The sequence below is a fragment of the Streptopelia decaocto genome, assembly GCF_964273445.1.
Source record: "Streptopelia decaocto genome assembly, chromosome: 10".
NCBI classification, from domain to species: domain Eukaryota; kingdom Metazoa; phylum Chordata; class Aves; order Columbiformes; family Columbidae; genus Streptopelia; species Streptopelia decaocto.
Window position 1 is genome coordinate 9,960,145 of NC_138665.1, and position 27,401 is coordinate 9,987,545.

General features: G+C 36.3%; 1 protein-coding gene across 3 annotated transcripts in view; it reads right to left on the reverse strand.

Moving 5' to 3' along the window:
• Positions 1–1,459: 1,459 nt before the first annotated feature.
• KLHL4 (kelch like family member 4) overlaps positions 1,460–27,401 on the reverse strand; it is a gene marked incomplete at its 5' end in the record, with an annotated part of 67,271 nt that continues 41,329 nt past the window's right edge. For all 3 annotated transcript variants that reach the window (XM_082062155.1, XM_082062156.1, XM_082062154.1), the window contains 10 exons: positions 1,460–4,548; positions 5,110–5,281; positions 6,897–7,109; positions 9,815–9,977; positions 11,849–12,073; positions 14,010–14,196; positions 14,894–15,106; positions 18,195–18,391; positions 19,761–19,897; positions 20,441–20,614. In XM_082062155.1, coding sequence (XP_081918281.1) covers positions 4,489–4,548; positions 5,110–5,281; positions 6,897–7,109; positions 9,815–9,977; positions 11,849–12,073; positions 14,010–14,196; positions 14,894–15,106; positions 18,195–18,391; positions 19,761–19,897; positions 20,441–20,583 — 1,710 coding nt within the window. In that variant the 3' untranslated portion in view covers positions 1,460–4,488. The remainder of the gene's footprint in view (positions 4,549–5,109; positions 5,282–6,896; positions 7,110–9,814; positions 9,978–11,848; positions 12,074–14,009; positions 14,197–14,893; positions 15,107–18,194; positions 18,392–19,760; positions 19,898–20,440; positions 20,615–27,401) is intronic.

Below are 27,401 nucleotides of genomic sequence, written 5' to 3' on the forward strand. Positions count from 1 at the left end.
TCAAACAGGTTATAGAAAATCAAGAGGAAAAAAAAAAAAAAAAAAACAAACCAAAACTCCTACAAGGAACTCAGGTGGCCTCATATGCATAAAAACTGAAAACAATTCAGTGAAAATAGCATTGCTAAAGCAATGAAAGGGATTTCCTAGGGGCTAGCTGGTTCTTATGCTCTTTGCCTAAATATCTCCTGCTGGTAGATAGAGACAGTGGTTAAGCTAAAGCTTCAGTCATCCCCAGAATTGACTTCATGGGGTAAGTGGTATCTCTGCTTCCCACATATTACACTATAGAAAATACCGTTGCTGGTCCAGTTCATGCAGAGATTGTCACCCAGTTCAAAGAGGGAAAAGGTGGGTTAAGGGCCAGGGCTTAGAAGGAAAGAAAACACAATGAGTGGTGCAGGGGAAGAGAAAGGAATAGCACTAATAATAATCATTCTGCCAGCAAGAGTCACGATAAAAAGCAGAGAGGGTGCAGCTGTCTGGGTACCCAGTCACCAAAGATGTTACATGACTCTTGGACCTACTCATGTTTGGAGAAACAGGAAATATGAAGGGTTGACACCTCATCAGAGAATCTCTAGTATTTCCTCTCACATAATAATGTCTAAACATCTCCAAATTCTCCTCAGTTTGCTTTTCTTCCATCTTCCTGTTCAGTGTCTAGTTTCCTTTTGTGAACTGCGAGTTTCCTTTCACATGATTTTTCACTGCTCTATGAATAACGTGGAAGAGAAACTAAAATAAACTTTAGTACTAAAAACACTGAGGAATTCCTTTCTCTAGGAAATTCAGTTGTGCCTTTTTATTGCTTAAATTCAAGTATCTGCTCAAATTTTGTTTTGATGTTTTCTAAAACTTAAGAAACTTCACTTCTGCTTCTCGTGGCACCTTAATAGCGGATCTCTCAGTACATCCTCTTCAGACAGAGATTGAAGCTTGAGTTTTCACTCAAGGAGACAGAGTTGCAGAATTATTTCTTCACATGTGGTTTTTAAATCCAGTCTTTCCCCAGCTGACTGCTTCAATTTATAAGGTTGCATTCAGTTTAGACTGACTTTTCTTTTCATATCCTTCATTTCTTCGCCCATTTCCCCTTATCCATATTTATCTTTGTGTTGTTCCTATTATAAAATACAGCCTCAAACTTAGAAAGTGTATGAGTTACTACAGCCTTAGTAGACTGTCTCATCACATAAGACACACATGCAAATATTCACAAATACTCTGTCTTGGTGGCTGTGGCTCAATGATAGGAAGAGCTACTGAATTTAAATAAAAGTAGCTGCATGCTGCAAGCTAAAAGAATGCTACGGTTTTTCTTTCTTATGCTATATTTTAAATAAGCAAACCTCATGATGCAATTTCTTTAGAGAACAGTAAAGAAATACAGAAACTATAATTTTTTTTCTAAAACTCTTTTCGAGACTTTATTCAACTATGGAAATGGTAGCACATTAAAAGCTGTATTTAAAGGGATTGTTTACATCTAGGGTTTTTTTTTCTAAGTGTCTCATGTCTTGTTTACTGATAAAACTTTTAATAACATTTGCAAGCTAAAGGAGGAGGGGACAATGGCAGATGAATTCCATGTCATCTCTTCAGTCATAACATGTACAAGTCCTGTGGCTCTCATGTCTGTATTAAGGTACTCACCCATGGTTCCTGTTCTTCAAAACTGACCTCTTCTGTGCTTCAATCTTCATTTTCATTCCTTACTGTAGACTTGCTTAGGTTTTTGGATGTGGCTTTACATGTTGCAAAACACTCTAGAAGCCAAAGGCCCATACCTGTATTCTCTCACTTGAGACTGTGTTGCCTTTTACCCCAAGCAAACGTCAAATTCAACACAAAGGCACTGGCAGTTTATCAGTGTCTATTCTGATGTGCTTCTTGCATGTGTCTTGACATTAGTTGCACATTGTTCTCATAATTTGTATTTTAGAGTTATGAAAATGCACATTCAATATCAGTGCTTTCCAAACAGGAGCAGAATAAATGAGGTTTTACTGGTTACTGGAAACAGTGATGTGCTGTTATAGGAGAAAAGAAGAAAAGAGTGATTTTAGAGCTGGAATGATAAGCAATAGTGACCCACTCTCTCTGATCCACACAGATTTTTATTTACATAAAAGACTGCACACAGCTGTTGCATGACCAAAGCAGCGATAAAACTGAATAGGGCAAAAAGATGTTCTAGGTAGGTGGTCAGACAGGTGCCCTTAGGACAGGGGAGAGAGATAAAATGAATATTTGCCTCATGTTCACAAATTTCTTACTCTGCAGATTCACTGTCAGGCTGGGCAGCCAACGCCTCACATTGGCTTCAGATTATTGATTTGGTGGAAGGTAAAAATACTTTCCTCCTCTGATGTGGATTCTCCAACTCGTGATCCACCAGCTGGTTTAGGGTTTGTTCCCTGTTTGCTTGACTCTGTGTTGGTTTGGGTTGTAGGAATTTTTTGTCATCTCCCCCCGCCTTTTTTTTGTTCACCACGGAGCAATACCATATGGAAATGGACATGAAATAAAGTTTATTTCCTGGCCAAATGAGCAAGAAAGAAATTTGTGCGCCGATCTAGAAATTCACCACTAAATGAAGGTAGTTCTAAGCTGACACACCGATAAGTTTCTATCATAGGGCAACAGAAGGCAACCTGACATGGCACTATTGGTAACTCTTTTAGACTCAAAGAAAGAAAAAATATTAACTTTATTCAAAAAGTACTAGAAGGAAGTTAAATTTTAGTTTATGTGGGCTAGATGCAGTGAGGACACTAAGACAGGATCTTTTATTCTTTCAGAGTACAAAAATGAGATTGATACTTCTGTGTTTTCTATTCTTGAAAAGACGTAAAATAGCACCAATGAAGTTTTTAAAACATGGTCTAAATTTTCATAGCAGAAAAAGTAAAGTTTATTTGAATGTAGCATGCTACATATAAATATAATAGATTTTTAAAGTTAAAAATGTTTTTCCTTTTATAAATATGCTTATGAGGATTTGCCTTTAGAAGCATTCAGTAAGATTAATACTATAATTTTCTTAAAAGAACATATTGCTGAATTCTGAAAAGACAGTATTCTATCAGGAAAGTTAGTCTACACATTCAGAGAATTTTAATATTTGTCCTGATTTTTCTGATACTGACAAAACAGCAACATATCAAACACTAAAGTACATACTGTCCAAATATTGTGCTTTACAGCATAGAATATCTTGCATACATTCTTTTTCTAAAATACACTTTCAGCAATTGCAAATATAAAAAATGAAATTAATGCAAAACAAATCAAAATTTTCATTTAAAATTGGCACACAAAAAGAAAATATCATGCATGTGGAATATTATGTGCTGTTTTCAAGTGACTTTTCCTGTTTATTCATAAAACATAAACATGCTTATATAAATGGTATGTAACGTTACACAGTGGGTGTGTTTTTTTGCTTACCATATTTCTCCTGTACATGAGAGAAAGCTGGTAATCTTCAGCTGAGGTCAAAGATTGTCATATCAATATGATATAAAATTTCATTTTTAAAGTTATATTCAAGGAATGTAATTATATGATTGTTTTAAATTTTAATGCGTGGTAATTATCCCAAGTATAGTAAATTAGTATAGCACATACTGACAGATGGTTAGTGGGCAAAGACAAATCCATGAATAACCTGACACACCGATCAGTATTAAAATATCACATATCTCTGCAGTGTTAAAATGTTTGCAACTCATATTAGCATCCTGCTTTGACAAAAGAGGTTTGGGGTTTTTTTCTTCTCTTGACACGTACTTAATAACATAAAGATACCTTAGTCTTACTATTTCTTTACTTGCACTATTCAATTGAATATACTGCTAAAAATGGATATTATATCACAATACTAACAATGCCAGAAGTTGAATAGCAACAAAATTCTATGCTTCTCTGATTTGATTCTAAAGGAATTTAATTTAGTAATTTAATTTCTAAATATAGAAATGAAGTTACTTCTGCAGAGAATATTCTGTTGCCAATTATATTTATGGGCAAGTATTTCCTTCTGTGCAGTTATCTGTTGAAGATATTTCCCCTTCTTCATTTTCATTTGCTTAAAATATAAAAACTCTTTTTAATAACATTAGCATTATTGCCAACATAGAAAAGAAATAAGTTTATGAAATCTTATACACCCACTTAGCACTTCACTACTGCATTCTATAAGTAACGGATACACTTTTGTAACAAACCTGAACTATTTAAACATATTATTGAATTTTTATGCATTAGGCATAAGAAAATAATTCACTTATGCAAAATTCTCCCATTTCTGTAATGCAGGAAGACACTTTTGTGCTCTAATACCATGATGGCTCAGAGATAAGTATTCTCTGTAACAGAGGGCTGCTAGGATGTCTATAGTCTGTACTGCTTTCTGGAAACGTTTCTTCTCTTCCTCACCCGGTCTTCATGGAACTCAGTTTAGTTTCACGATATTTATAGTCATCAGGGCAACTTCACAACAACGACACATGCTCCAGCCCTTCCAATATTGACAGGAACTTCCTAAAAAATTAAAAGAAAAAAAAGAAGAGGAAACATTTTTATTATGGGATAGGTCTAGAAGAAATTATTTGTAGATTAAAAGGAAAGCAATTTGCTTATTTAAACTACTGTACTGCTAAAATAAATAGATTTAACTGAAGCACTGATAAGAGTTTTGGCTTTTGGGGAAACAACTTTATCAGCTGCTGAGAGTTTCAGGAGTGTAGGCTGGTATTGATGCTCTTAACTTTTGTAATAGACCTTCACATCCTAGTTCAAAAAATGTGGACTGTATAGCTACAAAAGGATCTTGGCAGTTTTAAATCTTCCCTCTTGGTCACGAATGTGCGCACTTGGTCATAAAGGTGAGCACCGGGAAGTGGCTCCAGCAGAGGGCATCGCTGGCCAAGCCATCCTGGCAAATCTCAGCGCTTCCAGCACAGACTGATTTATGCAGCCGGGGTCACCACACCACCACTGATAATTTTGATACACAATCATTTGTGTCCATTATTCAGACAGAATTCTTCCCATCTGCAGGGAATATTTATTAGGTAACTCTTAGGTAACTCTTCCCATTACCTCCGTCCACTCGTTATTTTGAGCATCATAGGACTCCACGGTATCCAGGTACGTGTGGCCATCGTAGCCCCCGACCGCATACAATCTGTCTCCCAGGGGACAAATCCCAACAGCGTCCCGAGGTACACTCAATGGGGCCACTGTTGTCCAAGCATCTGTTTTAGGATCATACCTAGAATGTTTTATGACCAAAATTAGAAAAAATACATTGTAGAAACCTATTTCAGATTTAAATTACTGATATTTGTTTATTTTTTGCTGCATTGTAGTTCACCTTACACCACAAACTAGTATAAAGAATTAGGACTAAAATGATAAATATTTAATTTAGCCACTAGGGGGATCTTCAAGTACATGAAAAATGCCCATATTTTTGCTTTTTGATTACAGTCTCTCCATTTCTATCAGATTAAACAATCAATACATTTTGAGCATAAATGAGTGCTCAGGGAGTGATAGCAATGCCCTCAGTTGACTCAGAAAAGTTGATTTCAATATATTCTTTTTTAATTTCTTCATAAAGGCTTTTGTTTTCTCTTCCTGTCAGGACTAATGTCTTCAGAAAATTTCACTGTAGAAGAAGTTAAATATCTCACATAGTTGCTAAAAGTTTATAACATAAAATGCATGGCAGTATTTTATGCCAGTGTTGATTTTATTTCTAATATGTAGTCAGCCAGTTTCCCATATAAATTCAAGTGAATTCCAGAGTAGTTCCAGCTTTACACCAGTTAACTGAGATCAAAACTCAGCCATTGTTATTCACAACAGGGAGCTGAATACTTGCTCAGTTTTCCTTTCTTGTCCCCAAATGACATGAGGATGTCAGTGGATTCCCATGGCCCATTAACCAGAGTTGTCCCCAGTCCTCATGTCCGCTTCTCACCCAAGGCTCAAGTGCTGTCCCGTGTCCCATCCTGTGCCACTGTGGTGGCAAAGCAACACTTGGCACACAATACTTATGTTTCTGAAAGGAAGTGACCAATATTTGCATTTTCTTAACAAGTGTGCTCATCAGTGAAGAATACAAAAATGAGATTAAATAAGGATCAGCTAAGGAGTATTTTCAAGTAAAAGAGTAATTACTTTGAGAAATGGATATAAAGCCAAGATTTCACTGCTTAGTTGCTGTGTGCTACTAAAATCATTAAGCCAAAGCATTCATACACTATTTAGTGTTAAAGTCAGAATTGAAGTTAAAGTAGTTTGCTTTGGTGCATGTTTACTTTTTTTTTAATCTTAAATCAGATACTTACATATGTTTTAGCCTGGTTTCCTATAGCAACATAGTTTCTTTCAGAAACTAGTTTTTTTCTGTCAGTCTCCTCCATCAGAAAACACCTGTGTAGTGACCACTGCCTGTTTGAATATGTGATATTTATTATATTTTTAACCTTTCTGTCAATATCAGCCAAATAGTGGAGGAAGAGACACTTGAAAAATATTTAGTTCCTACTACGTATGACACAAGTAGCCCAAACCTGGGGTTTGGCACTTGAGAAATAGAAAGGTCACATGTTGAATTTGTCTTTCTTGTTAAGTTGGCTTTACCTGGCACATGGGCAGGGCTGGGAGGAATTTTCTTCTACGGATTACTTGATTTGTTACCACGACAGCACTGGAAATCAATTGTTCTGCTCAAAATGTTATTTTAAAAAGCATAATATGTATGACAAACATAACATTCCAATCGTGAAGAGATATTGAGATTTTACCTTCCCTTCTACAAATTATTTTATATTTCCTTCCTGGAATTTAAAAAAAAAAAAAAAAAAAAAAATCCTTACCTTTCTACACAGTCGGAAAGGCGAGAGCAGTGGTTGGAAGCAGGTGCATCGTGACCTCCCACAGCATATAAAAACCCATTGTACGTTGCAACACCAACGCCACCTCTTCTTTTGGACATCGATGCACATATGCTCCATTTGTTTGTGTGCGGGTCAAAACATTCCATTGATTTTAAGCAGGAGCTCCCATCTCTTCCACCAACAGCATATAGTCTGGGATAATAACCCACAGGAAGGCAAACAATTTCAGTTTTTACTCTCTCATATTGATAAGAATTTTATTTGGCCAACTTCATTCAGACTACATCAAAATTATGATTATGCCCATTATTTGCTGTCTGACAGCTACACTCTGGAACTTTCTTTGCACAAAGTGTTTTGCATGCTATCTAAAGGAAGGTTATAGTCTTTGTTTGCAGTGTAAATTTTCAGGCAGTCACATGAAAATTAATTTAAAAATGCATATCAGCTTCTTGACATGTGACCTATAGATGGAATTTAATTGAAAGATGCTACGTATGTTTGAAACATATGGGTGTTATTCCCTATGACAGGCTTGTGGACTATTTGACATCTTAATATTGCAGTAAGCATGTTTTCCTACACTGTTAATATTTAAAAGACTTTTAATAATGTTATTATATATCAAAAACATATGTCAGAATATATTAAATATATTTTCCTCGATATTTGTATGAGAGAAAATCTGCTGGACAGAAGTATTTCTTTTCTATTTCAATCTAACTTGGATGCTGTTAGACATCCTGGATCTATCAGCAGACATGTTTACATGTCAAGTGTGCCAGTTGTTCAGGTTCCTTTCGAATCCTGGCTATTACCATCATTAAATTGAATTAACTTAGTGCACTAGTTAGAGATGAAGGAAATACGTAGGCTTGTCCAGAGTAAGTCACCTAAAACAGGTCAGTTGAATTTTGCTTGAGAAGTACCTGCTTTTCTCCAGTGATGGGAAGAGATTTTAGACTGCTCTGATTTGTATTTAACTAGAATATTCTTGACCACTGTTAGAATAATACAGTGCTCTCTTCTACTGTTTGTGAATGGAAGACAGACTTGAGTTCTGTTGTGCAGTTTGGTGCTTGACCCTTAAAAACGTGAAGATTTTATTTGCTTTCTTTTCACATTATGCCATTAGCTACAGTCCACTTGTTTAGACAGCTTTCAGAGAGAGGAAATCACTGCATATACAAACAGATTGGTTGGTAATTTTTGTTTTCCATAACATGTCTAGAAACATGGTAGTGTTTCCCATTCTCTATGGAAAAGAACAAATATAGCATTTTTGACTGATGTTCTCAATAGACATCAGGTTGGTCAAAAAGCCTTGCCCAACAGAAACATAAAGTTTTTTCTGGTGGGGCTGAATAGAAAAAAAAAAATACAGTCTGACTTAGGGAAACAGGAAAAGGAGAAGCATTCTGCTTGGTTTGACCACAGCAGGAGCACTTAACGATGGACATTTGATCTCAGCTTCCCCTGGCATGCCAGAAATGACATCACCAGACTAACAGACATGATTTAAGCCAGGCTGGAGACAGCTTCTATCAGGAGTGACTGAGAAACAGAGTCAGAATCAGGCTGGATTTCCTCTTTGACAAAGTGGTTTCCTGCATGTGGCTGTGGAAGGTACCAACAGGAGTTTCTGGTGAAGTTTACGCTGAGAATGTTTCCTCTGAGATACAACAGGGACTTGAACTGGGAGTTCTGCCTCTCTTGGACTTTTGGGTTGATGATTAAAATCATGTCATGTTTATATGCAAAATCCTGACTTGTACATAAAGAAGTTTTGTATTTGCTAACATCTGTTTGCTGATGTCTTTCTATTCCCTACTCCTTCTCTTTCTCTGGAAGCTAAGAAGTGAACAGGGAAGGTAGTGATGAAGTTTCAGGATAAATGCAGTTATCTGCCTGCAATTGTAATATTCTTGACCCCTACAAACTGTCATTGCTAAGGGCTTTCCACAGATTTAAATAAGAAGGAGGTTGGCTCAAGCCATATTATCCAATATAAATTGGGGCCTTTTACAAGGCTTCTGTATTTCCAGCACCCGACCATGTTGCTGAAGAGGAAAACAGAAATCTGTTAAGCATTAATTTATGAATTGTTCTTTCTTGTGCTGAAATACAACTACTTTCAAGTAGGAACGTACAACAAGGCGTAATACCGTGTTCAATACAGGTTACACACTGGATTCATACTTCCCGTGTAAAACTGCCTGAGTTGCTTTAATGTCTTAGGAGGATGTTTAAATAAATTTTGAAAACCTTGTTGGGAAAAGCAATGGACAGTGAACACATGAGCTCAGTGTATGTGAGCAATAGATGAAGGGCAGAATAAATCCGGATACAATTAAGACTTATAGAAGGCTGTTAATTCCGTTCCTAATTATTGAACTTGTCTTCCTTTCATTGAACACACTATACACCTTTAGCCTTTTAAAAATGATTCTTGACTGTGAACTTGTATGTTAATGTTGTAGATGCATGCAGGAGGTGTAAAATGACAGAGGAATGACTGTTTCTGTACAGATTTTCAAATGCTGCTTACTTAGACACATTGATTTTAAAATGTAAACATAAACTTGGAACCTTTCTTTAAAGTCAGTGATTTTATATCCTTATACGTTATATTCTAGGTAAAATTCTGATATGCGTGTAACAACATTTGTAAATTGCTATAACTGTAAAGGGCTGAAACATGTTTAAAACATGACTGCAAGTTTGAAAAAAAAAATACTACACAACAGAGGAAAAGCTTTTCTTTCTTATTTCTGTGCATTACGTTTTCTCTTTGCTTTCTTGAGGTGATTAATTACTATAAGATCGAAAATTTAAGAAACTGTTTCCAAGGAAGGAAGCAAATGAAAAACCAAAGAGAGATTTTCCTGTTGGCATACTTGCTATTTAATGCTGCAACCCCTACAGTGCTCCTAGGGGTTGACATGCTGGCAACATAGTTCCACTGCCGTGCTTGGGGGTCCCATCTTTCTACGGTATTAAGGTAACTCCATCCATCATGGCCACCAACAGCATACATTGGTCCTTCAAGCATTGCTACTCCTTCAAAGATAGAATTAGAGACAAATTGCAGTACCTAATAATTTCAGTGACCAATAGCATATTAACTTCACACTTTAATTCCCTCTATGCATATAAGCAATTTCAGCTGGTATTAAATGATCTAAAAGCTGCTTTGTCATTTGGCAGAATAAACAGAGATAAACAAAATACTTTATACAGTGTTTTTCTGCAAAAGCATTCTCTTTTGCCAAAAGATTAGAGAAAAGCTGCTTTAGTTTTGATGTTCTCTTCTTGGACTTTCATCTCTTCCACTTCTGTTGACCTTGTTCTGAAGCAAATTTAAGCCCCTAAATGAGAAACAATGCTATTCTTTCAAAGAAAGGCAAAGATTGAGCCTGGCAATGAAAAATATGCCTGAACCAACCACCTATCCCTTATTCTGAGCCAGCTGAAGCTCTGTAGTCCCACCAGCATAAGCCCGAGTGGGTGGGCAGCTGGCTGTCCTTACAGCTAAAGTACCATAACATTTCAATGCCTATAAGGGGAACACACTTTTGGTTGAGAGCTGGCTTGTGTCTGGTGTCCTTGAGGCACAGGAGAGTGCACTTGGCTGTCTCTGCAGAGCTCTGGGTGGACAGATCCCGGGTCATTGAGGGAAGGGCTTTGGTACCTCCCCTTGGGGTCTGCTGCTATTCACTGCCTTTCTTAGGTAAGGCAAAACGGCTGAATCTGGCTGCTTAAAAGCTTTCTAAATCTGTCTTTTCATGCCTAAATATACATGGCCTGATTTTTTCAAAAGTGCTAACTCCCCACAAAATGACACTAACGCTAATAGGAACTCTTGTAAGGCAGCTTTGCAAAACAGTCTGATGCACAGACAGAAGCCTAACTGTGGGCATGCAAATTTACCACTGAGTCCTACTTGTTGGGTAGAATTGTGCCCCTGCAGTTGGTAATTATGAAGACTTCAATGAGAATAATTTCATCTGTTCTCATTTCTTTCCCTTTGCTACCTACTAGTATTCACTTTTATAAATTTGACAGAATAGCTGGTAAGAGCCCTACTCTGTACTTTCTCCACCAAGTGATGGAGAAGGTAACGCAGGCCACAAAGGTTCACTGAATAATTCTGGATCAAACTTTTTCTATTATTCCTTAAAATAAAAATATTCTGTGCCATTCAAACTTATCAATGATTTCCAGCATTACCTGTTCCTGTAAACTTAAGAGAAGCCAGCTTTTTCATAAGGACTGTGCTATACAAATAATTCAGAAATTCTCGTGTTCCCTCCCTTATGGTTTCCTTAACTGTAAACTTATTCTCATTTCTTATAGATCCAGAAATAAATTCTAGATTTCATATTATCCATGCACTGTCAATAGTATTAAGGGTTATTGTGCAGTGAAGACCCATAGACACTAAGACATGACAGTGCTCTGTAAAAGTTGTGGTAATTACAACATTAACATTTGTGAGGTCATACTTATTTCCTTACCACAATGGTGTCTTCAGTGTGAGTACTTCTCTGATCTAATTTTCAGACACGTTTGGTACCTATGTGCTAAGTGATAATTTAGAAAAACCTTAAAACCAGATTGTTGTTGTATTGCAAACATATCTCTTGACTACTAAATTGGATGAAGAGTCAATTATTTTCACTGTTGCTTATATTTTGGAATTTTCTAAAAGAAAAATTAACTCTGGATGACCAGTGCAAGTTAGGTGAATACTAATAAGTATTGCAGTCATTAAAATATGGCAATAGGTAACCCTGTCTTTGAAAAACACCTTCTACAAATATTGCCATATGCTATTAAATGCTTTAGAAAGGTATATCAACAGTGTTTGTGTCAATCAAAATTCACTTGTATGTGATCCAAGATAGTTCCAAAGGAAGAGCACCTCTTACCTAGGCCATGTCTGTGCGTTGACATCGGAGGCATTATAGTCCAGACTTTGGTGATAGGGTTGAAACATTCAACAATATTAGAAGTTTTCAGACCATCTCTTCCTCCCACAATATAGAGCTTGTTGTCAATTACTGCGACTCCAAACTGTAATCGTCTGCCATTCATGGTACCAATTTGCATCCAACTATTAGTCCTAAGGTCATATTTTTCAATTGTAGTGGTACCTGTTAAAAATGAAAGTATTATGAGCTTATCTCGTTATGTATTTTCTCTCCTCTATCTGCTTTTCCAGATGCATAGACTGGGAAAGAAACTACCACATCTATCTGTAATAAAAGAAAGAAATTCTTTTTCCCTCTTCCTGTCTTATTTTGATCAATTGGGTTTCTTTGACTGTGCTTTACATTTTACTAGTCTGTTTGCTCTTGTTTGCTTTGATTCCTTCTCTTTTATTCTATGCTAACATGTGAGCACCCCAAAGTTCTCAGCTTCAAAAGAAGTATCCCGCACACTAGCTAAAAAACAGGAAAAATAAATTCAGGTGTACAGTGTGTTCTTACACCCTGTGGGCTGTAATTTTTACAGAGACTTGAAGGTAGGTTTTGGAAGTTAATGTGGTTTAGTCACAATCACATTTTTCAAAATACCAGCCCAAAAGTGGCTCTTTGATCTTCTTTTGATCATTTGAAGTTGAGATTTGACTTCATATACCACCTGAGATAAGCACAAAGCCAAACCCATCATTCCCTGAGAGTTTTCTTTATCACAGAAAGTGTATTATTGCCAGAGGTGGTAGTTACTCCCTTCTCAAAGCTGTTCTTCCAGCGCATCCTTGTCTCCGAGGTGCTGTTTCCTTTATCTTACAGCCCAGCACAGGCTGGAAATGTGAGTCAGAGCTGCAGAGGCCAGCAGGGAGGAGAGGAAGTGCTGCTCTTCTGAGCCAGCACAGGCAAAAGTTCAAACAATTGGCTTTATTCCGAGGTAATAAGTAAAAGAGGCACCAACAGGAAGTGCAGATGCTGACCGAAATAGCCCTTCTTTTGTATAACCTATACTGAGAAAAATCTATTGGAAAACTTTTATTTTGGTAGAAGTTAAAGATTACCCTGAATTCTTGGTTGGTTTGTGTAATTCATAAATAATCAGTATCACTAATGAAACTATACTAATTGCTACAGTTTAACCTCATTTTGCTAAACTCTCCTAGGAATGAGTGATGGCGATGAATGGGTGTTTTGCACTGGATTTGGTTGCATAGAGATTGTAAGGTAGTACTGCAAGATCTATTGTACAGGAAAAATCTGTTATCAGCAGCTTTTGCAAAACGTGAAATGGATTAGTTTCCTTGTGATTCTATTAAAAGTGAACTCACGTAGCTAAAAGTAGGATTGTTAAGCAAGTTGCTAGACTTTAAAATAATTATAGTTCTTTGGCTCCAAGCTGTGGGTTTGAAGTTAAGGTTTCTGTAGAAAATTATTTAATATACTGCCTACTAAATAGAATAGTATAATGTATAAAGCTGTAACATGATTACAGTTGTGAAAATCAAATAATAGAAGTTGACATACATTTATTACATTCAACTTTCAACTACAAACCTGAAAAAACTCCTTTGTATGAAGTCCGAAAAAAGCTGCATATAGTGTTGCACTTATGAAAAAGTACAAATCTCTCCATCTGAAGTTTTATAACAAGTATTGAGAAACTTTAGCTAAGAGTTCTCACTAGTTCAGTAATGCTTTTTGGGTTTATTTTCCTATTCTCCACAAACTTTTCCAACCTTCTAACTTTTGTTAGGAAGTGGAGCAATGGGTTCTAAAACAACATTAAACAAATCTTGAAATATTTTGAATATTATTTTTTTCTTCTGATTTGTAAATTCAAACTATACACACAAATTCTTACAAACCCTAATTTTAAAATCACCCAGATGAATCAAACTTGTTTAGTCTGCACTTCAAGGTATGAGTATATCATTTACAAACACATGATTCTTGCAAGAAGAAATAACATCTACATTCTGTGACTTTTGTTGTTGTTCTGTGATTTATTTTTTCCTCAACCTTTGTTGGTTTCTTAACATGCATCTTTAAATATTTGTCATATATTTCTGGATGTTTGTAATACAATTAATTAAGACAAATTAATTTCTGAACTTACCTTTAGTGGCATCCATACCTCCTACGGCATAAAGTGCACCCACTGTAGATTTTCTAGGCTTAGTTCGAGGGCTCTGCATCATGGACCGTCTTTCTGGTAGGAGATGGTACTTCATGGCCTCCATAAGAAGCTTCTGACACTCCAGGTCGTCTGCAAACATTGGACTGTTTTCTAGATCGGCTAGTAGCTAAGAAATGAAAAGTGAGGCTCTTACATATCTCTAAATCATTAACATTGTATGTACTTTAGTAACTAAAATATTTGTAGATACAAGCACCCATTTTCAGTTCACCTCTGATTCGAGCTTTGCTGGAAACTCTGCTTTAATGCAATCAAAACAATATAAAGGTAGGAACAAAGACTTTAAGTATGATGTCTTTGCAATTTTAGCCTTTTATAAAGGTTAAAATAAAATTTTCAGAAAAAATAAAGCAAACATAGTACCGCACCCTCTGAATTAAGAACTTCTCTTGATGTGAGTATAAGCAAATCTAACATATGTATTTCAATGCTCAGAATAGTCAGCAATAATCTAAGCCCTTTTGGTTTTGTCTACTTATATGGCAATAAAGAAATAAGTATTGTGCCTTATCTGTACTGCAGTTCAGAAAATTGAAATAAATATCTTTGTATGGTATACAAGTTGCTGTATTATTAGAGGAAAACTACTACCATTGCTACCCAACAAAGAAACACTGTACTTTTCTAATAATGTTAGCCTGACATTTTTATAGAGGTAATTCTGAGCCTAGTAATTACACTGGCATTGGGGGATATTTTTTCATCTGTGTTTACAAATAATAAACACATCAACTACACTGTTAGGAAAAAAAAAAAAAATTCAGTGGATAGTTTGGTTCCCTATCAGCCCTTTGCACTCGTACCTGGGCTGGAAGCAGAGGCAATCTGATGTAAGAAAGGAGCATTCCCAGGTCTCGCTGCCGGTTTTGCAAATCGTGCCTCACCCACATCATTAGCGCCTGGAATATGGCTTCTTCATCTGGCACGTTGATGTCATCGCTAGACAAGAGCTTTGCAATCTCATTAGCAGGGAGCAAAAGAAATTCCTGGTTTTTTATTACTTCTGTGAAGTGTTCCTAAAATGAAAAAAAAAAAAAAAAAAAAAAAAAAATCAGTGCACTGATGATTTTCACAACGTGAAATAACATTTTCTTATATAATGTAGGCTCTGCATATATTTCATTCCTGTTCTGTTCTATGGCATAGGGAAATGCAGTGATCTAAAGATCACTGAATCTTCTGCTGACATTTAAAGGAGATTTTGCTTGCTCTTTGCTGCCTTACTCTCACAGAACTGAAGAATAATGATTATTCTCAAACTACAGTGTGTTTGTCAAGCTTCTTGTCACTATGTCCTGTCTTAGGGATGTGCCACTGGCAGTTTTGTCCACCAATGGGATCTTAACACTCTATAATAACATAGGAAAACAATTTGAAGGTATAATGTGTATCTTAAGAATGCCAAGCAGGCATTCAAATAAACTGTGTAACTCCTGTTATAATTCAAGAATTTTTAGAAAATTACATTGAAATCTTCAAATCCTTTTGCAATGAGCTGTGCCAGGTGTTGACTGCATATCTCTACTCTTAGTAGAGCAAGGGAAGCTACACTCACTTTTGTAACAGCACTTTTTCGGCAACAGAGAATTGGACAAGTCCCAACAAAGGGACCCCAGTGTTTAAGCTATTGCTATGATAAAATTCACCAGCTCCAGAAGTGGCCACAAATATTAAATCCCTAGAATCTTTCAAATAATTATTTTTCATTAAAATAATATATTGTACAGTCAAGTTACTATAATATTAGAATGGGTATTAAAATATATTAAGTATGCTTACTTGTGCTAATTCCAAAGGAAAAAATAAATTTTGCTAACAGAGATAGGGTTTTTTATGTTACTTGCAAATAAATACATGTAAGAATTCATGTCTGTATTTGAAATATTATTTGTTTATGTACCTGGGAGTAATATGTTTTATTTGGGAACCAGACTGAAATAGGGCAGATGAAGAAATTTTTGTAACTATTACTGGTATCTTTTGTTTTCACCAGTTTCTTAGCTTTTGGTAACTCTTTTCAAGAGTACCAAGGATGTAAATAGAGAAGTGTCAGTGACTAAAGGAGATGTTAACTTTGCTCTGCTATGTATACCCTGCTTCAATATTTTGCGATGTTCAGAGAATAGGCACAGGACGGCCAGTCCACATTTAGTTACAAATATAGCACAAGATGTTTATCAGAACAAGTTCTATCTCTACAAAAAGGCACCAGGCAGGAAGCTGTTAATACTGTGCATCAATGGCCAAAGCAATTGAAGGGGAAGGTCTCCATTGCGTCTGTTTTTATTGAATGGATGTGGTGTTTATAGCTGATTGTCTTCTGAAAATATTTGAATACTACTAGTTTGTTTGAATGGTCTCTGTATTTGCATTACAACTTCATAGACTTTCCTCTAAGGTACATATTCTCAAGTGGTTGTTTTATTTATCCTCTTCCACAACACTTGGGTGTGTATGCATTGTTATCATCTCTTATCCTTCTAAGTTTGGGTGGTTTTTTTTTTTTAAATTACTTCAAGGGTTTAAAAGAAAATTTTCTTAAAGGCTATTTCAAAGGGTGCAGATTTCCTTTTCTACCTTTGAACTGTCAGTAGCTACAAACTTGACAGGTGCTTTTATGACATGCAAGGTCCTCGTCATGGCAGCATTCTCAATCTGCATTGCACACAAGTGGTTCTGGGGGTGGAAATGCTCCTGGTTGTTTCAGGAAGACATAGTGTAAAGCTTACGTATGCACAGGACTGCTGAGGATCACAGAGTCACCACGATCCTTCACATTATCCAGGGTTCTTAAAGACCCAACTGTCATTTCTATTTGAAAAAATTGTAAAATCTAACTCCTGGGAAAGACCTGAGGATTCAGCTGGTTAAAAAAACTAACCAAAAAAGCTCTCTTATTGTCTGACATTATAAAATCATTTGTCTAATCATATGATTTTATTTCAGTTTTGCAGAAATCTGGACTGTGAATTTTAAATGTGTAAAGTTGATGCCCATGTGCTGGTGGGAGAAAAAAGGCAACAGCCATGGGGGGAAGTTCCTGGTTTTGGTGGAGTATAAAATGGTGTGGAGCAGCAATGACAACACAGTTTTGTAGAGGCTGAGTGAACCTCTATCTTAAATGCCCTTTTTCAAAATTTAAGATATAAAAATAATCTAGATTGCTGTTAAACAAACCATTCATTAGCGTGACAGGAAGGGCACAACCAGTGCCCTCAACCTGCAGCTGCCACTGTCATTTATTTTAGTGTGTGGACAACCTCTTACTGGAATGCTCTCAGCATTGTGAAACCTCCAAACTGGTTTTGACGTACTACGCTAATATTTCAAGCATAAAGTTGCCATATGTCTCCTAACAAGTAGTTCTTTTTATATCAACTTAGCTGTAGCAGTTGCCATTCTTTTTGTGTTTAAAGTTGCTATAGCACATCTTTTTGCCCTGAATATTTATCCCTCGATTTGGTTTCACAGCAAGCTATCTTGCTTCTCTGTTTCCCACACTCTGAATATTCATTTCTTGCTTTGAGCCAGAGCAGGATTATGCTCCAGTCAGGGTTGTGCTGCTTTTTAGCATTCCAAATCTTTCCCATACATTCTTTATTTTGTCTCTTTCTATGTGTGTCTCACCTTAAAATCAGCTTTATAATTTTCTTTGTGTTGAATCAAAGCATAAGAATGGGCTGTTGCTGTTTGCATCTTGACATTAGCCATGTTAAGGCCTCATTTTTTTTGTAAGAAATATGTGCAAATCATACTGCAAATTTAAATCCAATAAATATATCCTTCTACAAGGCAGAACTCTGAAACGGGAAACAAAACTGAACATTTGTTTTTCTGAGCATACTTTTTTCTCCTTCCCATACTTCTGTAACAGTCACAGTTCTTTAATTTCCCTTTGGAGCTGAGCAGAGATGTCCCTGCATCAGGGACTTCCAGAAACTGCCCCTGCCAGTGTAGGAAGAGCAGAGCATCAGTCTCAGAGAGAGGAGCATCCCTGAGCCCTGCTCAGCCAGGTCAGCTGAGTAAAAGCCCACATGGTTTCCAGGAGATTATTCACACTTGCTGTTAACATTAATTGTGAAGCATTTCGGTTGGTCACTTTACCATGGTGTATGTGTGGGCCACCTTCAGGAGCTCCGTGCAGCCCTGAGCATCTCCAAAAGAGCGAATCCCCAGGCAGTTGGAGGGATGGAGCTGCTTCATCAGGAAGCTGCAGCAAACCTCGATGACCTGGGAGAGCTGCAGAAGACAAGCTGCAGACAGCAAACTTTCTATAGTGTCTTCCTTTAACTCTAGAATACCTGTGCAGTTTGTATATAGAAAAAAAAAAAAGTTTTTCATCATTGTCATTGTATTTTTATTACCGGAAAGCTTCCCACTCCCCAATTTTTATCCTCCTCTGAAAAATTTTGAGAAGTGTTCTGTGATTCACAAATTCTTTTTTGTTACTTGCCAATATGGTGATTATAATAAGGTCTTTGTTTTACTTTGATTTTTTTTTAGTTATTCTAAGTTCTTTTAAAGTACTCTAAAAATACTGATAGATACCTGTGATACCTCTTCCAGCCTTGCTGTTTTGGTATCAAAATTCTGTTCTTTCATTCAAAAGCAAAAAAGTAATATTCTGTGCGGGATATCAGATGACAGGATATAGTGAAAGTAATTTAGGTGTTAACCGAGGGGATGGATCAGTTTACAAGCAGATGTCCATAAATTCATAAAGCTGTTATTCTGATCAGTTAAGTGTTGGTACACCCTGAGGGAGTAATTTTTCTCTTTTGAGATTTGGACATTTTTGTGTCACAGAAAAAGGGTTTCCCTTTTACCTTTCTGGCTGGAGTAGCTGCCATCTGCATTGAGAGGCTGGCCAGATACCACAATGTGCACACTTACAGAATCTGCATATGTTTGAACGATCTGGGTGTTTCTAATTGTAATATATGCTAACATAGCGGTCATGTTCTACAGCGATTTTCCCTGTTTACTGTAGAGCAGATGAAAGGGATTTCACAGTTCTCTGTCTTGGTCTTTTTGGCTGCTTGGTTCAATCACTTTGGATTCAGCAATACAGGGGCTAATGTTGAAAGCAGGAGAAAATAAATTAGAGAAAAAAAAAGAATATGAAATAGTCATTTTCATTAAGATAAAATCTCTATAATATTTCAAGAGAACATAAGTAAACCTTTTTCAGAATGTGATGGCACTTTCTCATAGTTAAGGTTGCTCTACTCGTGGGTGTGACCGTATTCCTATTTTCCTCTAATTATTCCTACTCAAGAGCCTTGAGTGAGCCAAAGAACTGCCACCATGTCTTTAGCTACTGGTGACGGGAAGGTTCATGGTACCTCTTCTGTGTCACTACATGAGGTGGGCAACAGGCAAAATACATTCTTCTTTCATTAAAATTCCTAAAATAATTCATATCTAGTTAGAGAAAGATGCCCAATATGAATTTGTATGTTGATATTTCTGCATATCTTCTAGAATTTGTTATTGTATAAAACAGTCGTATTTATTCATCCTCTCTACAGAAAGTTTCACATCACATATACAAGATTTATGCATGTGTTTACGTGCTGGTATGAAATGGAAGAAGGAACAACTATGTATGTGTTGACTAGATTTTATCTTCCTTTACAACAAGGACGTGAGTAATGGAAGAAGAATTACCTGTGTAGGCGTAGTGCACCAAAGCTTTCAGCGCATCAGGGTCTACTCCCTCCATCTTGATCTCCTCTTGTTTTGCTTCACGCACATCATTGGTAAACATCGCAGCAAAATAATCAGACACTGCACTGAGAACCAACCTTGAAATAAAAGCATTTTAGGAGAACTGCAAATTAGTTAATAATCTCAATAGCAAGCATGAATTTCATTATTATTATGTAATGAACTGTGTGTGCAAGAGAAACATTATCTTTAGCATAGGACTCAAATCTTATTGCAGAGAGCAATAAATTTGAAAGTGGAATTAGTAATCTAATTTTCTCTCAGTGCTTGCTTGGGCAGATTTTCTTCACTGATCTCACTAGTTTGACAGCAGCAAGATGGGAAGATAGACAATATCAATGTTTCATGTTTGAATTTCATTCCATTTGAAATAATGAATATGAAACATTGATCACATAATTTTTTGCCATTGTTAGCTGATGTCACAGAATCACAGAGTGTTAGGGATTGGAAGGGACCTCAAAAGATCATCCAGTCCAATCCCCCTGCTGGAGCAGGAACACTTAGATCAGGCTACTATAGTAACCATTCATTCATAACTAAACAGGGTAGGTGTAAATTGACCTAGTATTTGGAAATGTCAGGCTTTGAACCCATGTAAACAACACGGGGAAATGTACCTGTGAGCTGGGATCTTTTGGTCACCGACTATGAGAAGAACATCACACAGCTGCTTCTGCTGCAGATAATTTTCCATTTTGCGGAAAGTTTGCTCCGCGTGGTTTGTCGAGTGGAAATACTCATCGGAGCCGTTCGTGCTCATTCCCAGCAGGGAGCTGCTGGTCCTCGACAGCCTGCAAGGAAACAAGGCAGTGTGGGAAGTTCCACATTACAAACACTGATTACATTCTTCATATAGTTTTTGTTCAAATGACATTCCAGAAATGCTTAAAATTATAAAACTCTTATGATCCTGGTCTTATGATGCCTTCTTCCTTTTTTTTTTTTTCTGTTTGGTATCTGGGAGTTTTCATTTCTAAGGCTGCATGTAAACTGTAGTTTACTGCAGTGAACTGTAGTAGGTGGTGCTAGGTAGGTAGTTTTCTGTTTCCTATCAGTTTTGTGTGTGAACCTATTTTCCTGTGGCACTAATAGCTAAAATATCTTGTGGTATGAAACTTTGGATATTAAGAGTCTTTAGGTCTTACTTCTGTGTCTCTTCATACTTCATAAATTACTAAATGGGAATGAATCAGAAGATAATTTGACAAGGACCATGGAATTCTAGACAAATTACCAAACTAAAAACTGGTCAAATCAGTACATTATATAGCCTTTAAAATCCAAATGCAAACAATAAAGACAAACTATTTTTTCCATCTTTTGATGGAAAGGTACTTTAAAAATACATTCCTCCCACTCCAGAATTTTGTTAGCTGTCCCACTTACAATTTATCACTCTCTTTTGAGACGTCATTCCCATTGCCTTTTAATATGGATTAGGTTGCAGAATGGAATGCCTTTTTGATATTTTCTTACAAAAATATTTATTTTTATGTCCATCTGTTTTTAGTAAAATAGTAATGCATTTGTTGATCTACATGTATATTACATCCTGAAAAGAATGTTGTCTTCAACACTTTTTTAGTGAAAGTTTTCTTTAGAAAAATGTTTTCTCAATTTAATATCATATATTATGAAAAAGTAAAGCACCTGTTGTTGGTGGGTTTTAATTACCAAAGCCATATAGGAAATAATGGCAGCTGTTTGACTAAATTTAGGCATTGTCTTTGATACTATTAATGCATATTCATAAATTATTAGGAGAGATAAAAATCTCCTAATGAAATTAACATATTTAATTTAGCAGAATATTGGATTACATTCACAATTGACCATCTAGTTCAGAAAATTCAGAAATACAAGTAGTTAAATCAGGTTGAATAAGTTAAATTATCAGAAAACAGAGAGAAGTTAGATTATACATTTTCAAAGATCATGCATCACTAAATAGCTAATCAGAATTCAAGGTGAATAATTAGAAATGAAATTATAATGTAATATTCAAGTGAAACACAGTAGAGTTTTCTGTCTCCTCTGCAATACCAGAACGTTTCTGGATGTCAGTGCTTTTCTGGGTGGTACACAACAAAATCACAGTTGGTATGGATATGGTGTGTCTGGGTTTTTCCAGGCATAGCTACTTTTTCCATCTGAAAATCTGTCAATATGAAGCTTTCTGGATTTCTCATTGTATTTATATACATCCCACAGCCCATTTGGAATATGGCACATTTCAGACACTGGTGCATCAAAAGCCTTCAGCTCCTGCATGTATTTGATGCCTTTCAGATGAGCCAGAGTTTGGTGTGTTCAGCCAGGCCTGGCCCTGCCAGACTCACTGGAGATGTAAGATCATTCACAGTCTGCAGAGACACATCATTCCTGGTAGAACTGAGATCTGGTAGCCCAGAGATGTGTGTATGTGTCACCTGAGACACAGCACACCTGACACATCTGAGATCCTCAAACACCCCGTGCATCTGCACAGTGGATGCACATGTGTTTCTGTCTGGGCAACCTGAGTTTATACTAATTGCAGACACATTAAGTTTTACCAGACCAGTGCAACAAACTCTCTACCTTTCTTTTGAAGGTCTTTATTACAATTTCAAATGGATTTTCTTTGTTCTTTTTTCTTTTTTTTTTTTTTGTTTTTCTAAGAAAAGGGGCAAATCAAGTTCACGTATAATGTGTATCCTTTGTAGTTTAGAGCTTACAAAAATTAATTTGTCTCAGTGAGTTTAATTACTATACTTTTTTTATTTGTTTTCCTTCAATGCTTCATTGAAAATGAGGAAGCTGCAAAATTGGATTAGTTGCTCATTAGCTTTGCATGAGCTACTTGATGCCAAATTCATACTATGTAACATTCACATTTTGATATTTACCTCTTAAACTTTCTTTAACAATTTTCAGATAATAATTCTTCAAAAATATATCTTCTTAGAATCATTATATCCACTCTAAGTGTTGTATTTAAGTATGTATTATATTGCACTTATCCTTGAGATTTGCAGAAATCAGCTAAAATAATACACAACCATCCCTATTGCAAATGCACAGTACAAGTTTGACAGAATGGCTGGGGTTGGAAGGGACCTCTGGAGATCACTTAGTCCAACCCCCTGCTCAAGCAGGTTCACCAGAGCAGGTTGTACAGGAGCGTGTCTAGGCAGGTTTTGAATGTCTCCAGAGAAAGAGACTCTTTACTTCTTGAAATAAATAATTTCCCACAGTGTCTATATATTTGTGGGTAGAGCAATCATTTTTAAGCTGCAAATATTTACGAAGGGACTTAAAGTCTAAGAATTTCCTTCAGTCCTTGATACTTTTTTCATATGTTTTGTAGAGTGACCTTTAACTACAGCTGAAATACCATTAACAATTTTTTTAAAGACAAATGCCTTCAGAAAATGAAAAATACCAGGAAAAAATAATGCTCCATTAAGTTTGTTAAGATTAATATTCAACAGCTGAGTCAAAATGGTAGCTATAGTGTATTATGGATGGAAAAAAAATAATTCAAATATGTATATATTTTCCTTAGTGTTCAAGTATCACTGCAGAGAACTCAAATACCGAACTTACAAATATAGTACTGGAGATCAGTGAACTAAAGGTGGTGATTAAAGTACTTTGAAGAAAGAAATCAGTGAAAGTATCCTTGAGTTCAATGCCTTTATGTAGAATTGTAACAGGGGATGCTGTGGTCTGTAGTACAAAGATAGGCAAGCTGGCAGCAAATGTCTGAACACGTCTGCCTGTCACATCTTGTTCTCTGTGTGTGGGACAAGATGGTGAGAACACAATGAGAGAACTCGAGGTTCATGTCAACCTACTCAGAAGGGAAGCACATAGGAGATGGAGAAATATTTGTTTTCTTTAAAATGTGTAGTTTGGACCAAAAAACCCAAACAAATAAACTTAATATTGAGTAATAGAAGTTTCAAAGGTGCTTTAGTCCTATGATGACCAAGGAATTAGTTTTCTACTAAGCTGGGAGGGAAAATGATCAATTAATTGTTCTGTAGAATCAGAAACGCAAATTGCTTAATGACATCTTTGTGTTAGTGTTCACTAGGATGTTGAGTGGTGTTAACACCATTAGCATTAGCAATAATGGCTTAAAAAGGCAGATTAGCCTAGAGAGAGCAGAGATAAATCTATATTTGAATGATTCCAAAGTAGCTGAGCACTATAAATTTCATCTTAGGTTGAGAGCCAAGTGAAATAACTTTGGAGTTTTCCTGTAAGGATTTGTGAAGGATAGTGAAAATATGGTACCATTTTTCAAAAGAAGCAACACAAAAGTTTGAAACAGACAATATAAACTGAAAACTTGAAGAAATAATCAAAAAACATTAAAAGCCTAGATGATAACAAGGTCATAAATACCAGCCAGCATGGCTGTTCAGAACAAATCATGTCATAACGTATTTTTTTGACAAGCTAACATAGCTTACTGGAAGAAAAACATTAGTTGTCAGAAGTCATCTTGACTTTTGGATGGCTTCTGACACTATTTCACATGACATTTTCAAGCGTAATAAATATAAGAGATATGAATAACTGGTATAGCTACTCATGAAAATTTATCAGAGATTCACTCTGAAAGGCAGATGACGTTCTGAATGCATTCCAGGCAAATTCTGCTTCTGATGCTGCTCCATATTTTTATTATAGACAAGCATACAATAGAAATAGTGTTTAATTGTTACATCGACATAAGATAACTAGTGGCAAAATTTTGGGGAACAGAATTTAAATTGAGAGCCATCTTTGCCTTGTCCTTATTGAACTTATTGGCAAACTTTTACTTTTCTAAGACATACTCACACTTGTGTGTAAGTACCTGAATGAAACAGGCTACAAAAGGAAAGTTGAGGTAACAGCTAAAACATACTGGACCCTAAATAAGCCGTGTTTCAAAATGGTGTTGTGGAAGTAAAGCTTCATCTTTTCTTTAGTCAGGAAAATGAATGTGATGAGTTTTATGTATCATTCCATTCCTACAATTCCTTACATTTCTGAATTATGTTAGAATTATTTTCTGTCTTAATAAAGTACTCTTCATTAATCAGCACAGCACTCTTCATTAATCAGTACATAAAGGATAAATTCAATTTTCCTCATTATTTAATTAGAACATGATAAAACAGAAATGCCATTTATTTGCCATGTCCTTTTTAAAATTCAGTATGTTCTTAAAGTGCCTCATTAAGTGTGCCTATGGCCAAAAATCAGAAAGAAAATCTGATTATAAGGAAGCTTAGAAGCTTAGTATTGCATGAAAACCAAGGGATGAAATGCAGTATTTTAATGTTATTGTTCTTGATAGGGCTATTATTTATATATTTATGGTGACCACTTCCCAGTTGGGTATTTGTTGAATGTACCTATCTAATCTGATATAACATTTGTGAAATTCAGTTTAATCAAGTAACAGTTCAGCTATCAGTGTCACAGATTTTTATTTTGGATCACCTCAGCTCTGCGCTGTAAATCAGAGCAGCCACCAGCAGCAAACTGGAAACCAGTTTGAGACACGAGACATCCTAAGGACTTTATCAGAGCTGAAAGTAGCAGCGTGACCAGCTCTGTGGGGCACTGGATGCGCCTCAGCGGTGACAGGGCATGGGACAAAACTGCAGCTTCATCAATTCTGTTTGTTTGTGCAGCAATATTTACAATGCAACTCATCTTTTTTTCTTTTCTCCCTCTATTTTTTTTCTGCTTATTCAAGGAAACCACAGTCAGCCCCCACGCAGGCAGCATCTCCTGCGCAGCTGTTGGGGCTCTGACCCTCTGTCTGCTGGGTTGGAGGCTGCAAGCTGCTGTTTTCCTAGCTCAAGTCATAGGATCATGGCATCTGTTAGAGATAAACTGCATCAGCTGGCTGAGAAATAAGAAAAATGTTTTAGTTAGGAAGCCATTTCTGAACACAGGTAAAATAATTATAAAGTTGATGCACCTGTACCAATTGCTTACTGATATAATTATGTCATATCAGTAACTGTCCCAACCTCTGCCTTCAAATTCCTACTGCAATTGTTGCCTTTATTATTTATTCTTTCTAAATGTAACACCTAAATCTTGTGTTGAAGTTTTTAGGGTTGGGTAAAAAACTTTGGTCCAAAAAAGCATGCAAAATTGTACGATATCTTGATGACTGCTGAGGTAGTAACAGAGAGACTGCTGACTTCTAACCTATCTAAATTGAAAGTTAATACTGACAATTCTTTTAAAACTTGGTGCTCTTGAAACTGCCTGGTTTTAATATATTTTATTGCTAGTGTTAACATAAACCTGCCACTATTCTCAGTTTGCATTAGTTAAAATAGTTTTTCCCATTTGGGATTGCAAGTGTGCATATGATTAAATGCAGTAGCTTCAGCATCCTGCTGAAAGTACTGTGGCTGTTTTGAGTTTTGTTCTTCCCCCCAGACATGATAATATACAGATTAATGTCATTATGATTCATATTAGGATGAATTTGTGTTAGGGTATCTTGAATTCTCTTGTGAATAGAAGGCACACGTTTGGTGGGAAATTTGCTGGAAAAGAGTCTGCAACCAAACTGCAGAGCCCCTGAGCGCTCCTGGCAGCTGTGGCCACATCATGAGTTCCTGTTACAAAGAGGGATAGATCCAAACACTCTACCCACTAAGCTGTTTTCCTTTGGAAGTTGTATATTTATTTTTTTAACAGAGGAGGTTAATTATAAAATTATTTCCCAGGCTCACTGCAGTGCAGATTGTTCTCATCAGCATGTGTACTCCCTCAGTTGTTGATCCTTTGCTATCAGGATGACAGTTTGTTGAAAGTTTCCTGCGTTCCTTTCTTGGCATCTGGTGTCTATGGTAAAGTCCTCTGTGCACATTTTGCTGTATACAGATAATTACGAAATGGGAGATTCCTATGTACATAGTAAAGAATTTCTGTAATTTATTACTGTGTAAAAGCACAGTTAGATCTGGTTAAGATCTTTACTTGCACTATAATATTATGCGAATTATTTTTGTTCAACTGCTCAGGACAAACATTTAAAAATTTCACTATTATATAAATGCCTATTCAAGAGTCACTGTCTATGAGATTTTGTTCCTGAGTTTGGAGGCTCAGTTTTTAAAACTGCAATTTATTGCAGACCCATTCGCAAATTTCAAGAAACATAAAAATCAGGAGTCAACTGGCTTCCACTTCTTGTAAGTCAGAATGGTAGGTTGGGAAAGGCCACGGAGGTGGTGTAAATTGTTGAATTCACTAAAAGGACAGTAGGGGCAAAAATCAGCAAACCTTTCCAATAAAAAAACCTCAAAAGCTGCTTTCTGAGCTTGCAGCATACTCATAACACTGGTTATATACCTGTGATGTGACTGCACACACACATGTTCCCAAAACGTGATTCTGCATACATTTGTAGGTCCATCTGGCACAGCGGTTACTATTCACCTGGCTGAATTCATGAATTGTTTTAATGTACCTTGCTTGGACACAGAGTGAGAATGCACTTTCCTTGTGCACCAAGAGTAAACAACAGCATACAGTAACAATATGCCATTCCCCAAATTACAAAGT